General features: G+C 40.2%; 1 protein-coding gene across 1 annotated transcript in view; it reads left to right on the top strand.

The window, feature by feature from the left end:
• LOC139650852 (fibrillin-2-like) overlaps positions 1-12,639 on the top strand; it is a 56,243-nt gene extending 43,604 nt beyond the window's left edge. Inside the window, exons 41-51 of the mRNA XM_071527636.1 lie at positions 673-804; positions 1,879-2,004; positions 3,791-3,997; positions 4,620-4,745; positions 5,331-5,453; positions 6,196-6,312; positions 6,480-6,608; positions 9,054-9,173; positions 10,454-10,685; positions 11,292-11,448; positions 12,259-12,639. Of these exons, the coding sequence (XP_071383737.1) occupies positions 673-804; positions 1,879-2,004; positions 3,791-3,997; positions 4,620-4,745; positions 5,331-5,453; positions 6,196-6,312; positions 6,480-6,608; positions 9,054-9,173; positions 10,454-10,685; positions 11,292-11,448; positions 12,259-12,639 (1,850 nt within the window). The remainder of the gene's footprint in view (positions 1-672; positions 805-1,878; positions 2,005-3,790; positions 3,998-4,619; positions 4,746-5,330; positions 5,454-6,195; positions 6,313-6,479; positions 6,609-9,053; positions 9,174-10,453; positions 10,686-11,291; positions 11,449-12,258) is intronic.
• The last annotated feature ends 3,065 nt before the right edge of the window (positions 12,640-15,704 follow it).

The raw sequence follows: 15,704 nt of genomic DNA on the forward strand, positions 1-15,704 counted from the left end.
GTGGACGTTTCAATGTGAGAACGCGTTAAGTCGCCGTGTATGAATGAAAAAAGTATAAAAAGTACACAATATGAAAATATGAAGATATGAAATATGAAAATATGAAGATAGAGAAAAAATACTAAGATATATGCGATATATAATGAATGAGAATATGAGAATATGAAGAAAACAATTAAGTTACGTGCAAAATGTGCATATTGTCTCGAGTTGTATTCACATTATGAAGTCTACAGAAGATGATTTGATCAATGATCAAATTTACCATATTTGGTAACACTTTACAATAAGGCTCACTAAGTTAAGGGGTAGTTAATGTTTAATAAGCATTAACTAACCCTTAATTAACAGTTAACTAATGTGTCTGGTAATCATTTACTAATGGTGTTCATGTTAACTAAGGTATTAATTTATACATTATTTAATAGTCATCTTTATAAACTATTAAATAAGGTTTAAATTAATACCTTAGTTAACATGAACACCATTAGTAAATTACACATTAGTTAACTGTTAATTAAGGGTTAGTTAATGCTTATTAAGCATTAACTAACCGTTAACTTAGTGACCCTTATTTACAGATTTAGATAACATATGTACAGATTCAGATTGGTTCAATGGTAAAACTCCTGGATGCGATTCAGCTGATCTGGTCCCTCCCTGTCTTTTTAGATCTGGATGAGTGTTCCCAGGGGCTCCACGACTGCGACTCCAGGGACATGACATGCAAAAACCTCATTGGCACATTCATGTGTGTGTGCCCTCCTGGGATGGTTCCCCACTTCGACAACAAAGGATGTCAGGGTGAGCCGCTGCTTTCCACTATTTGTCGAGATCACAACATCAGTGATCATTTAAGGCGAGTCAACGCAGGGGAAAAGGGTTTTTTTGGTTGCATTGGTTAATTTTGAGATATTGAAATAAGTAATTATTGAGTAATTATACGCACATCACGTAGGTGCAAGGCTATCAGTAAACTGTGTCAGTGAAAGGAATAACGCCGGCACACTCGCTCCATGCCACAAAAGTTTAATTGTGACAACGTTTCGATCCTACTGATCTTCGTCAGGTCAAAATGTTTGAAAAATGGAAACCACACCCATATTTATACATCATGCACACCCATAGGCTGACAGGCTCTATGATGGCAGGTGTGGTTAACCATCCAAACCGCCCAGGGTGATAAACATCCAAAAATAATTAACAATTCAATAAAGTACATAGAAAACAGATACATAGAGGAAAAAACCAGTAGTACAAAAGCCATACTTCAAAAATATCAAACATACATGTATATCTTATATATAAGCATAAACATAATATCAGATACAACATCATATCAAAATCTACATCACCTATGTTCAAAAATATTGTATTAAGTTAGAGGAAAAGAAGAAATCTTAAATTCATGTAAGAAATTGGGTCTTAACACCCTTCTATAAAAAGTCACAAGTGATATGCTGTTAGATTTGCACATTTTCTATGGAATATTACCTAATTTGACTGTTTCTGTATCCATATACAACATAAAATTAAATACTGATAGGATGAAAGGGTCAGGGAATCATCATCAAATACACAGGAATTTGTCTTGATGACATTGGGGCAGAGATATCAATAAATTACACACTTTCTTAGTATGTACCAATACAAATGTTGTCAGCCAGGAGAACAACCATAGAAAATTCATATGACAACAAAACTACAGAGGTTTAGTACATCTTATTATTTTGCCATCATTGTGATCAAATAAGTGCTTCAATTAAGCTTCAGAATGGGATGAAATGTTTGTCCTTTATGTTTGTCCATAATCCTATTTTCAATACTCTGTTTTCTTCTTTCTACACTGTGGGTCTTCAACGCTGTCCATCCACTCAGATGAGAATGAGTGTCAGACCAAGCAGGGGACCTGTGAGAAGGGCCACTGTGTTAACACCATCGGCAGCTACATATGTAAATGTGATGAGGGCTACCAGACTGACTCCACAAGGACAAAGTGTCTAGGTAGGAACCATGATAATCAAGCACTGACAATCAAGCTCTTCTTGTCCTGTAGATCACCTTTTAATCTTCAGTACTTAATCAAGTTACAGGCCTATAAACCTTCAGACAGCTGTCCAGGACGTCTCCAATCTTGGAACCCATCGTCTATCGGTCTGACGCCGATTAGACTCTGGAGGCGACGGCCAATATTTCGGGGTTTCCGGTGTAGCCAGCGGACATCTGGGCCAAGACTTCCTCTTCTGTGCGCCGGTCATTGTTTACAGTCCGATTAGCAACTTGAGACGCGAGAATGGAGTTGGAGTTGAGAAACGACGTCTACAACTGGATTGTCTCACAGATTTTCTAGGTCCAGACGACATTTCGGCTAATCTCTATAAACAGATATCTGCATATGAGAGGTTGTCTCTCAACTCCAACTCCATTCTCGCGTCTCAAGTTGCTAATCGGACTGTAAACAATGACTGGCGAACGGAAGAGGAAGTCTTGGCCCGGATGTCTGCTGGCTACCCCGGAAACCCCGAAATATTGGCCGTCGCCCCCAGAGTCTAATCGTCGTCAGACCGATAGATGATGGGTTCCGAGATTGGGACGTCTCTGTCATGGGTTGAGGGCATTATACAATACATTCGGCTCCATAGACAAACATTGGCAGTAGAATGAACCGTACTGAAGAACTTCCAACGTGGCACCGTCATAGGAAGCCACCTTCCCAACAAGTCAGTTTGTCAAATTTCTGCCCTGCTGGGAGCCCTGGTTAAGTGCTGTTGTGAAGTAGAACAGTCTAGGAGCAACAACTGCTCAGGTGTGAAGTGGTCGGCCACACGAGCGCCCAGAACGGGACCGCTGAGGGATGAAGTACGTACAAATCTTCTGTCCTTGTTTGCTCACTACCGAGTTCCAAACTGCATCTGGAAGCAACGTCAGCACAAGAACTGGAGCTTCATGGCCGAGCAGCCGCACACGAATCTAAGAACACCATGCGCAATGCCAAGTCTCGGCTGGAGTGATGTAAAGCTCGCCGCCATTGGATTCCGGAGCAGAGGAAACCCGTTCTCTGGAGTGATGAATCACGCTTCACAATCCAATGGACCAATCTGGGTTTGGCAGATGCCAGGAGAACGCTACCTGCCTGAATGAATAGTGCCAACTGTAAAGCTTGGTGGAGGAGGAATAATGGTGTGGGGCTGTTCATGGTTCAGGCCCCTTAGTTCCAGTGAAGGGAAATCTTAACGCTACAGCACACAATGACATTCTGGACGATTGTGTGTTTCCAACTTTGTGGCAACAGTTCCTGTTTCAGCATGACAAAGCGAAGTCCATACCGAAATGGTTTGTGGAGATCGGTGTCTACATACAGGGGTCCACATACTTCTGGCCATGTTGTGCAAGTAGGTCAATGGAAAAACATGGTAGAAACAAATTTTTTCTCTCTAGAATCAGTTCTGTGTGTATAACATTCAAGGACAGTGTTTACATCGAAGATATTATAGCACAATATACGAAATACTTGAAATACTTCAAATTCCTGGCAATTATTTGGAAGTTCATCCCTCTAAAAGCCGGACCAGAAGCACAATGTCCTTTTTTGGGAAATGTTTGTGAAAAGTAGGCCCAGCAGTCACATGAAATATTTTGTTATCTTATTATACTGTCTTCCCAACAGTTTACAGTGCATTATTCTGGTCTGTTACATTGGTAAAAATCTTGATTAAAACGTGTTGGGCCCACTCTTTTTGCCTTTTTTCAAGTTTAGTTTTCTCTCTTCTGCTGTGTCCTTTTGGTCCAGATTTTCGGGAGGGTTTCTGTTTCACCGAGGTGCTGCAGACCATGTGTCAGATGTCCTCCAGTAGCCGGACTCCTTCCACCAAGTCCCAGTGCTGCTGTAACGGGGGCCGGGGCTGGGGCAACCAGTGCGAGCTCTGCCCCTTTCCCGCCACCGTCCAGTACAAGAGTCTTTGCCCCCATGGTCCCGGTTATACCACCGATGGCACAGGTAAGGGATAGAGGGCTGAGAGTAGGGCTTTTTTAAAGTCCAGTTGGCTAATACAGTCCCGCAAAGCCCATTACGCAGGAAAGGTGAGAAGTTTTTCTTCAAGATACTGTAACTTTGAGGCAGATGAGAATTGTACTTTCATATGTAGATGAGTATTGGCATTTGTGTTGGTGGTGCCAAGAGGTGGCATCTGTAAGAAACACCCGTCTAATTTATGTCTAGAATAATCTGCTGTGAGATTATTTTATATGTTATTATAGATAAATAGATACTTTATTGTCCTCAAAGAGAACATATGTTTTCACAGCATGTACATGGGACACTAAAGAGCAGTAATCCAAAAGATTGTTCACAGCACACAGACATTTTGGTACTAGAGATGTCAGAATAATCTCACCAAAAGAACTCCATGATGTTATTGATTCAGTGTGCTGCGGGCCATGATGGCGGAGGGCACAAAGCAAAGAGTTTCTGCTTTTGTACAGATCCTGGATCTGGATGTGTGCCTGGATGAAAGGAGGGTGAAACCTGGGTTGAGGGGGTGTTCTGGGTTGTGTCCGTCAAAGAATGTCCTCAAAGAGTGTCAGCATTTGACTGTTGGATGTTACTGTCTCCTGCACAGATATAGATGAATGTAAGGTGATCCCAGATGTATGTACGAATGGTAGGTGCATCAACACCATGGGTTCCTACCGCTGCCACTGTAACCTGGGCTACATCACCACCATCACTGGAACAGCCTGCACTGGTAAGACAAACTCATCACTGTTACTGCACCTCACTTGCCCTTGACTCTTCATTTGAATTAGTTTCTTTCAACAAATTCCACCATCTGGTTGCTGAACTTAAAATATAACTCACTGTTTAATATTATTGAAGCTGTTGGTGGGAGGTACCTTATGCATAGCTCCTTGGTGTAAACTCACTCTTAAGTTGAAATATTTTTTTTAGAATGAAACCCTATGTACCTTATGAGAATATTGTTAAGTTTAAGTTAAGTTTTTTTCTCAATTTAAGATGAAATAGCATTAGCTAGTCTAGTCTAGTTTATTTATATAGCCTTTCATCACAAGCATGTCTCAAAGGGCTTTACATAGCATCATATACATGTCATATACATACTACATCATATATACATATTCCATGGACACATCTATGTCATCTATCTACATACTTCATATACATCATTACACTACATCACACACATACTATACATCATTTTACTAGATTACATACATCATATACCATACTGTTTACATACATGCCTTACTTACGTTACTGTAGCCAAGTCTGCACTGTGCCAAGGCTACGCTCATGTTATTGCACTTCTCAGACCTGGATGAGTGTGCCATGTCTCCCAAGCCATGCAACTTCATCTGTAAGAACACAGAAGGAAGCTACAGCTGCTCCTGTCCTCGGGGATACCTGCTCCAACAGGATGGCAGGACATGCAACGGTACAGGAAAACTACATGTCCCATAATTCAGAACGACTGTCAGTTGTCTAAAAGGAAGTTTTATCAAATTGGTGTGAAATGTCCAATAGAATAGTTTGGAAAATTGTTTTTTTGCTTTACCACTGACCACAAATAGCTTTTTTAGAATACCTGAGTACATACAAATTGATTAACTTTAATGTGCTAATTAACTCAAAAGTTTTGCAATTTTACATCAGGGGTTTAATATTCAAAAGGCCATTGAATTTGGGTGGGTCTAAGAGAAGGTCAATAAGTATTCAACAGAAATAATCATAAATATGTGATTTAGAAAATGTAACATGGGTACACACAAGATACAGAAAGTGGATGTAGGAAAAGTCATGGAGGAACATTTTGAAACCTGAGAAATTTACAATTCTCAAAATTCAAAACCGTTGTTAATTGACTGCAGTTTGGGATTTCCAGTGTAACACTAAGCATTAGGGCTCTCTCTCAGTGTAGTCAGGAGGCAATGCTATAACAGTTGGTGCTTATCTCTAAACCCGTTTGACAATGTAGTAACATTATGAAAAACAACAAATTGCACATGAAGCAGTGGGATAAACATTGAATCCGGGGACTGTGAGATGAAGCGATCACGATAATGACTCCCTATTCACCGAGAGGGATCGTGGCTCTCCTACTAGGTGCAACGAGAACACTGTAGAATTGCTGTATGGTGTGTACGGGCTGAGAGTTTCCCCTGCCGCTTGGTTCACAGATCTGGATGAATGCCAGACCAGAAGGCATAACTGCCAATTCCTGTGTGTGAACACGGTGGGAGGTTTCACCTGCAAGTGTCCTCCTGGCTTCACCCAGCACCACACTGCTTGCATAGGTAAATTGATCTGTATTGAAATAAAAATAATGACTGATATAAGAGGACAGCCTTGTTATGAGAATGGATAAAAAGGTGAGCTGAGCAGTAGTACTAAAGTCCATCATTTCCATCCTTGAGATAAAACTCGCACTGTCTGTCTCTAAGTTCAGTGTCATGTCTCTCAGACAAAAATGAGTGTGCAGCAGAGGCGTCTCTCTGCGGCGGCAAAGGCATCTGTCAGAATTCACCCGGTAGCTTCAGCTGTGACTGCCAGCAGGGCTTCTCCCTGGACAACACCGGGCTGCACTGTGAAGGTAGGACCCGTCTGTCTCCTCTCCCTTCCCTCCTCACCGTTACGGTCACTGGGACACTTGAGACCCTCAATTCACGGTTCATTGGAAAACCACCAACCAAGGTAGATTTGGGACAGTGATACGCTAACTCTTATCCCTAAACCACTATTAGGCTGTGACTGATATTGCTCACTATCTAAGTTTTAGTGCATCAGCAGTTTTCATCTCAACCTGGTCTCCTGAAATTTCATGAAATTAACGCAGTGGAAAGTGCAGTGGAAAGTTTGAATGATTACATTTGATCGCACTAAATATCTGAATATCTTATGAAGTTATTTGTAAAGTTACTTAAGTTTTTGCAATAATGCAACGCTCTCAGTGTCAACAGGTGATGACAAATATGCGTACCACAGGTAAATCTTTCAAGCAAAACTGTATTCATCAGAGACCCAAATGCAACAGCAATAGTGTGTACTGTAAGTGTTTTTGAAGTTAGAGAAGGATCCCTTGTGAAAGATAGACACCTCGTTCACACCAAGATCTTTGGTAACCTCACAGCAGGAGTTACTGAGCTTTTGTCAGTGGTAATGAAGAGGTTTTGCAGAGGGCATGCATAGCGGTGTCTGTAAAACACCAAGGTTCCTACACAGGTCTGGAAAGTCTGGAAAAGTATTAAAAATGAATTTGATCATTTCTAGGTCTTGAATAGTTTGGGAATTTGAAAAAATGTCTGGAAAAGTATGGAAAATGTTGTGGTTCAGGTCCGATACACACATAATTCTAGCTTTTATGTTGCTGTAGAGCCACTTTGAGTCCACAGTGTTTGTTGATGTGAAGAATAATGTTCATTTTAAAATGGAAACCGTGTAGGAACCCTGCCAATCATCTCACATATTCTGATATTTGTCGCTGTGAAGAACAGTCTTCATCTATACAGTGATATGACCTAGTTAGCCGGGGCCAGATGTCTATCTGCGTAAATCATATTGAACACCAGACAAAATCTTCAAAACACATCAAGGTCTGGAAAAAGTATGGAATTTTTTTATGAAAATGTGTAGGAACCCTGCAACACAGAGAGAGAGATGAATTTATTGTTAATGTTATGCGTGTGCTAACGTTACATCATTTGCTAACATTACATTAGCTAAACACAAAGAACAAGCACAAAGAACTGACTGCTCAACTCGACAAAACAGCATCAAAATAACATTAGATTGCTGTGAAAAAACTGCTATGCATTAAATAGCCATTTAAACGTATTTTGTGAGTGCATATTTGCCAGTTAGGCTACTCGTCATTTACAAATGCTAGCTAGCTAATCCAGTTGGATTAATAATCTAAGATAACGTCATTTCACGGTTAACATTAAATTAGCCACCAAGTAACATTTAATACAGAGGCCATGTTACAGCTAATGTTACTGTGACATTACTGTCTAAACCAAGAGACTAATGTTTTTAACGTTAGCCGCAATTTCTAGACTAATTCATTTCACAACTATTCATTATAAAACAGTTTAGGTCTTAATAAAACGATATATTTCAGTGTATTGTTCATTTGAAACCTATCATTTCAAATATGTTATTTGAAAGAATATAGTAGTACTTTATAATGTGGTAATTTATTTTATTGATTTTTTTTCTTTTTGCTCTTATATGTATCACCGGAAGATGTATGTTTTGTAAAATGGTGTATCCTGTAATCCCATGTGGGATGGGCCAGATGTTTGGCATGACACAGAAATAACAATAAACTAACTAACTAACTATATACTTCCCAAATGTTGCTGAAGATTTGCAGTAACGACTTAACAGCTTTTTCTTTGACATTCTAATTGGCGCTCGTGCTTGGAGTAAATAACCAAACAAAGCAACCCAACAGCACTAGTCTCGCGGAGCCAGGCGTGACTACGCCACTTCCCGCGAGACTACAACAGCACTAACCCAACAGAATAACCCAACAGCACTAATCCAGTGGTTGGGTTTTGTAAATAACCCAATGTTTTTTCCTGAGTACAGCTGCTGCTGTAAATAACCTGAAGCTAAGAAATATGACTGCTAACGAGAAGTATTTGTTAATCTCGTTATTGTGTGGATCTTCCCTTAACAGACACCATGAGAATTAAGCCTTAACCTTTAGCATGTTTGAACTAACCACAAGTTGTAAGTTGTCTACTACCTTCTTACACACAACCCTGAGCCTACTTTGCCTATTGTACATATTACTGAATCTCCCTTTAAGTAGAAATGTATGCGCACCAGCCATTAATGGATACTAATGGACTAATGATGATACTAATGGACAGCACTTTAACCTGAATTTAAACTGTTAGAGTGAACACCCTGACAGGGATATGCCTTCAAAGCGTTAAATAATTTCAATAACTGGCAACATCTGTCGATAACAGTTATAATAATTAGGATGATAGTAATGGTAATTTGTCACTTGTGTTTGTCTTGTCAGATGTGGATGAGTGTGAAGGCAGCCACAGATGCCAGCATGGTTGCCAGAACTTGCATGGGGGCTACCGCTGCAGCTGCCCCAAGGGCTACATGCAGCACTACCAGTGGAACCAGTGTGTGGGTGAGAAGTACAATATATACACACACACACACATTTGGTTGGATCATATATATGCCGAATTTACCAGAAGACTGTAAGAATTTGTACATGGTCTGAAATCAGGTTCTGTTAGGTATACTAACAAGCCACTAACAAGCCAGCATTTAATTGACATTTAATTGAATGGAGTTTGGTGTAAGGTTCTCTCCATACAAGAGAGAATAAAGGAACACGGCTAGTTTGGCTTCCAGTTGTGTCTAAATTGTAAGGTATGAATGTAAGTAAACTAAAGATACAATAAAATAAAATAAGAATATAAGGAGACAGACAGGTTTACAAACCGGGATAAAAAAAAAATGGGACATAAAAGAACATTATAAGAATGCGTTCTATCTAAATCAAATGTCACATCCTCATTCTTAGCTACATGCTTGAAGTTGTGGGTGGAGAAGATTAGTGCATGAATGAATGAATGAATGAATGAATGACACCCCTCGTAGAGTTTACCTGGAAAAAAGAGAATATACCAAACAAATTCACTGACACTAATCAAAGACAGTACGCACAGAAAATTCATGTAATGGACTACAGACTCTGCATATAGTTTATTATGATGTCTTCTGCCCAGGTTGTCGTGGCATTTATTTGGAATAAAAATCCAATCCAAACAATTTGAATATGTATTCATAAGTAACATAGTAAGCTTGGACGATATCCAAAATTTAATATTGTGATACTGTCACATGAAAATATCATGATATACGATATTATTGCGATTTTCAGGGTTTTTTTTGTTGTTGTTTTTTTTTTTGGGAGGGGGGGGGTGTATTTTATTTTATTTCTTCCAAATTACATCAATATAATATAATATTAATTATTATTATTATTAACAGCCTAGAAATGTATTCTTACATTCCTGCTACTTCCAGAAAAATTGGCTTATTGTGGAAAAGGGAAGCCACTTGAATTAAAAAGACACATTTTTCACTTCAAGTATGATTATTATTATTTTTTTTTACTATCCTACCCCTAGTAGACTATAGGTTTATAAGTTTAAACACTTGTACAATTGTGAATCTAAGCAACACATGGTGCCACGGCCAGAAAATACTGCGATCTTTACGAAATATCGCGATATCCGATAATATCGAATATCGGCCCGAGCCTATAACATACCAAATAATAATTGATCAGTCTTCTCCATAGATTTCACAAAAGCTAGTCGCTGCATACCTTCTGAATCTCCCACTGGAATAATTACTTCCAGCTTTTGTAACTTTCCAACCCTCTGCCCCCCCCAGATGAGAACGAGTGCTCTAACCCGGGTAGCTGCGGCTCCGCCTCCTGCTACAACACTCTGGGAAGCTTCAAGTGTGCCTGTCCCTCGGGCTTTTCCTTCAGCCAGTCCAGCAGCAGGTGTGAAGACGTCAACGAATGTTCCACCAGCAAAAACCCCTGCAACTACGGCTGCTCCAACACCGAGGGGGGATACCTGTGCGGCTGTCCCACAGGCTACTATCGTGTGGGCCAAGGGTAATGATCAGTGCACTGTTGGTTTGATATTGAGATTTTATTACATGTCAGATATCAGCCAGTCAGTGTGGTCCACCTCTGATATGATGGAGGGTTCCTCCTGACCACAGCTACAAAAAAAACACTCTGGAAAACCTGACATAACATTTTCTGATTTTGTTTTTGTGAATTAATTCTGTATTTATAGGTACTAAATTAGTTTCCCCTACCGTTGAATAGGTGGGGGGGGGGTCACCCTGCCTTAAAGAGCTGCTCACCCTAAAAGAATTTCATTAGTCTGGGTTTCAGTGGAGAGTTGTAGTGTCCATGATGGTCTAAATGCTGTTTCAGAGGCTTTTCCACCCTGACAACAATACAGTTCTGGGGGAAACACTGAATACTTGGAGTTGTGTGGCAATAATTTGCTGGCTATCGGCAGCTTCAATACAAAAATATTGGTACCAGCCTTCAAAAACCCGTATTGGTCAAACATGAATTATCTGGGTTTGTGATTAGTTGATAATTACAGCAAAAAAATCGAACCGAAACACAATTCACATGCTTTTCCTGTGATGTTAGATCGGTCAATATCTGCGAACACAAACAAACTTTCCAAACTTTGTGCAGGCACTGTGTGTCCGGTATGGGCTTGGACAGCCAGTTTAGCCCTGCTGGAGGAGAAAATGCCTTGTCTGCACAAACCTGCTATGGATGCAAGATCAGCGACTTCCCCAAGAAGAACGGGCGCAACAGACGCAACGCAAACCAAACAGACATGATACAGGTGAGAGGTGAAATCCTGATCTGATATCCCGAACTCTTCTGACGTTTGTTGACAGTAATTCAAATCCGCCAAGTTTTTGAATTCTGCGGTTTGAAATAGAGATTTGTTAAGTCCAGCTTTCTGTTGTAGCCTCGCTTTGTGATTTAGGCTGATAAGACGAGTGTGTTTTTACATGACAACGGCACTAGTGCATGCAAGCATCTAGTGCAGTGGTACTCAACGTGGGGTTCGGGGACCACCAGGGGTCCTTAAGGGGGTTCCAGGTGGTCCCCAGCAACTTGATGAAGTGTTAAACTTCAGCATTATTTCATTTACAAGAAGTTAACACAATTAGAGAATGTAGAAGCATGACTGTTTTGATCATAGTTTCTTTGTTATCTCTCTACCTACAATACAGATAGTCATGGAATTCTGGACAAAATCATATCTAACAATAAAAATATTCTCAGATTTGGGTCCGAGAGACAAAATCTCATCAAATGGGGGTCCGTGGTTCTAATGTGGACTACATTTGGGGTCCTTGATATGAAAAAAGTTGAGGATCACTGGCCTAGACAGTGCATACCCTAATCCCCACTGCAGCACTGCGCATTGTAAAAAAACGTTACAAACCAACCAACTAACCAATGAGCAAACCAATGGACACACAGCACCTAAAAATCTTGTCTAGTGCAGCTTTCAAGTAAAAAAAACCCCCAAAAAAGCTAAAATACATTGTCTCTCCACCAATTGGCCAGATCCGTTTGTCTGCACTTGTATGTCACTGATGACCCTGAGAATGAATGCTTGAAATCTCTCCACACCTCACAGCACGGCCATGTTAGCCTAGCAAGCCTCGCCATGGAGGAGCTCCTCCACCTGGTCCTCAACGCCTCCCAGCTCGACCCCGACAGTCACATCCTGGAGCTGCTGCCGGCCATCGAGCCCTTGTCCGGACGCATCCGCTACGCGATCACCGGCGGGAACCTCGACGGCCTGTTTCACATACGGCGGCACGGAGGCCTCAGCTACCTGCACAGCACCGAGAGGAAGCCTGTCACGGCGCCGCGGGAATACACGCTGGAGATCTGCAGCTTGCTTACGCGCGGAGAAGGTCCGATCGAAGAGCCGGAGAACTACCAGAGCCAAGAGAACCTAACAGGGGGGCTTGGGCAGAAGTTGCGGATGAGGTTGCGCATCCGGCTGCAGTAGCGGGAAAACACGCTCTACTCACATAACGGTGCTTTCTTGTTCACTGCTGAGCCACAGAAGATACAGTTTTGGGGTGCTGGGTTGCTCTACCGCCCGATTTCTTCACGTTCAAAGTACTGTACGATCTGTGTTTTTATTATCAAGAAAGCAATCTCGGAACTCATCGTCTATCGGTCTGACGACGATTAGACTCTGGGGGTGACGGTCAATATTTCGGGGGTTTCCGGTGTAGCCAGCGGACATCCGGGCCAAGACTTCCTCTTCCGTGCACCGGTCATTGTTTACAGTCCGATTAGCAACTTGAGACGTGAGAATGGAGTCGGAGTTGAGAGACGACGTCTCATATGCAGATATCTGTTTATAGAGATTAGCCGAAATGTCGTCTGGACCTAAAAAACCTACAAAAAGTATCGATGTTTGTGTATTGTGTGGAGAAACGTTCGACTCTCAAGTTGCTAATCGGACTGTAAACAATGACCGGCACGCGAAAGAGGAAGTCTTGGCCCGGATGTCCGCTGGCTAATCGTCATCAGACCGATAGACGATGGGTTCCGAGATTGTCAAGAAAGTGAATGGAAGCTTAAAGCCCTTTTGGCCCGGTGCTCTGCTGTCACTACAACATGAGGAAACCCATGAGGAACATGGGGTAGTGCCACTCCAATCCAGAGGCACAGTAGGATCTAAATAATGCAAAATTTGTGATGCATGAGGTCATTTTTGAATGGAAGTGTCTCCGCTTTCAGAATGTCCCTCCATGACTTTTCCCAGGTACAGACCAGTGGTGTCGGAGTTTCAAAATCACACAGGGAAATAGTTGTATATTGTGTAGGAAATAAAATAGAACACTGTGTCCTTTGCCCTGAATATCATAGTGGAGTATTCAGTAAAGGATCTTCATGTGATCGTGTTCTGATCACATGAAGAAGTCATGCAGCTGTCATGAGTGCATGTATGATGTAGAAGTTTAGCCCTCATGAAGACTAGTGTTCATTTTTAGAGACAATCATGTAAGAATAGACTTTATGTTAGTGTGTATTGTAGAACTGGTTTCGACTAGTTTGAAGCGTGCATATTACATTAGCCACATATTGATTTCTTAGAAAAGGATGAACAAAGCAACTATACATACTGAAACCTTTAAAGAAACTGACATTTCTACCTTTTGTCAGAGAATATCCTTCAGTCTACCTGAGTGTGTGCTTAAGGTTTTCTCTCCCTGCATGTTCTGAATAAAGAATCCACGGAAGACTCCTGAACCCTTGCTCATTCATTTTGACCCACAAGGGTGAAGCTCATTTTTCCCCTACAATTGATATTTACCCCCCTTCAATTGACAGGTTGTTGCCCATCTCTTTGACCCCCCGAAATCCACTGCTCTTTAAAGTGAACAGTGTACACAGCGCCGGTTCCACTGCAAAAAACATCCATTTTAACACGTCATTTAGTCTCATATTCAGCCGTCAAATCTTATTTTTCTTAAACCAAGAGAAACATTCTGCCAGTGAGGAGAGATAACTCCACTTGTTTCCAATGCAGCTTCACTTGTCAGAATAAGGCAGATCACTGAATTGCTATCAAGAAAATGACACTTGATTCTACAAAATTTAAAATTGATTCTACAAAAAAACTTGATAAAAAAAAAACAAGTTGAGAGTTGAGTTGAGCTGCATTGAAAACAAGTGAATCTGGTAGGTTTCTTCACTTGTTTTAAGAAAATCACGATTTTAGGACTCAGTAATAGACTAAATAACTTAACAAACGACGATAACAAAGGAGTCTGTGATCAGAGTGTATGTCTTTTTTTTTTTTGGAGATCATATCTGAAAATGGCAACTGTGCCATAATGCTGACATAATTACTCACAGATTATATTCTTGAAAAACACATTCAACATCGTGAAAAATCAGACTACGATTATGTTAAATGCCATCATTTTCTAAACATTTTGTACCTAAAGACTATTGTGAGCCTCAGATTTGTATTTATTTAAACAACACCAAATTTGTACAGTGCCTTTGACTGTAAACAACTGGCGGGCTTTCTTCCTCTACTTGTTTACATATATACAGTATCTATGCAGAGAAAGTCTATCACTTGGAAAATAGAAAAAACAAGCTATGTTCCACTATCTAGTTTCATTATGTTGATAAGTCATGTTACTATGTGTGGACATTTTGCAGTACATTGAATACGAATGTGTTGTTTAATAGTTTTAGCATTTATCGTTGTTAAATATGAACTCTGTGATGTGAAGCCATGAAATATTACAGAATTGTAAAAAAGTGCTATTTAACCATTATTGAATTAATGCAGTTTTTTTTGTGTTCTAAACAGTCATGCCAAAAATGTTACAATGTTTTTATTGTTATGTTTTTTTTACATGATATTGATCCATTTGACCATTTACCATGCAGTTGCTAAATTATAGATTTGTGAATATTTATAGACATTTTACAAATTTTCATATCTACAGTAACATCTTTTGTGTGCGTGCATGTTTATTTTTTATTTTCATTTTTGTTCTTGGAGACCTCTTTGAAAACCATTGATGTTTTTTGAAACAAATGCAGAAGAATATGTTTACAATTTTTAACTGATGGGAAATGCTGTCTCCAGTCACTGGGTGGCACTATTGTTAAATATAAATAATATTCATGAGGTTGACTCATTATGGGTGCTTTGGGTGCTTTTTGTAAATTGCTAAACTGTGAAATATGCTTCTTTTAGGTTTGCAATCATGATTAATAACCTTAAGTTTTTAAATGACATGGGAGCCACAACTCTACTAAAACATATAGTCCACCTTTCTATTAAAAGAAAGACAACATGCTCCTGAAATTGATTATTGGATGTGTTTTTATTGGTGTCATGTCATGTGTCAAAAACAGAATGACGATAATTGCACTAAAGAAGGGCAATAATTATGAGTTTCTCAGTTATATGGAGACAACATCTTGCTAAACTCCATCTAAGACGCTGATATTTTAATGTATTTTTATTTTTTATATCGCCTCCTTTCATGCGGATGCGGTCTTTTGCTTACAGATCTGGTGATAAATGATGAC

This window comes from Centroberyx affinis, unplaced genomic scaffold, assembly GCF_046629955.1.
Source record: "Centroberyx affinis isolate AG114_WGS23_722 - 3 ecotype Tasmania unplaced genomic scaffold, CSIRO-AGI_Caff_v1 ptg001553l_1, whole genome shotgun sequence".
In the NCBI taxonomy this organism is placed as follows: domain Eukaryota; kingdom Metazoa; phylum Chordata; class Actinopteri; order Beryciformes; family Berycidae; genus Centroberyx; species Centroberyx affinis.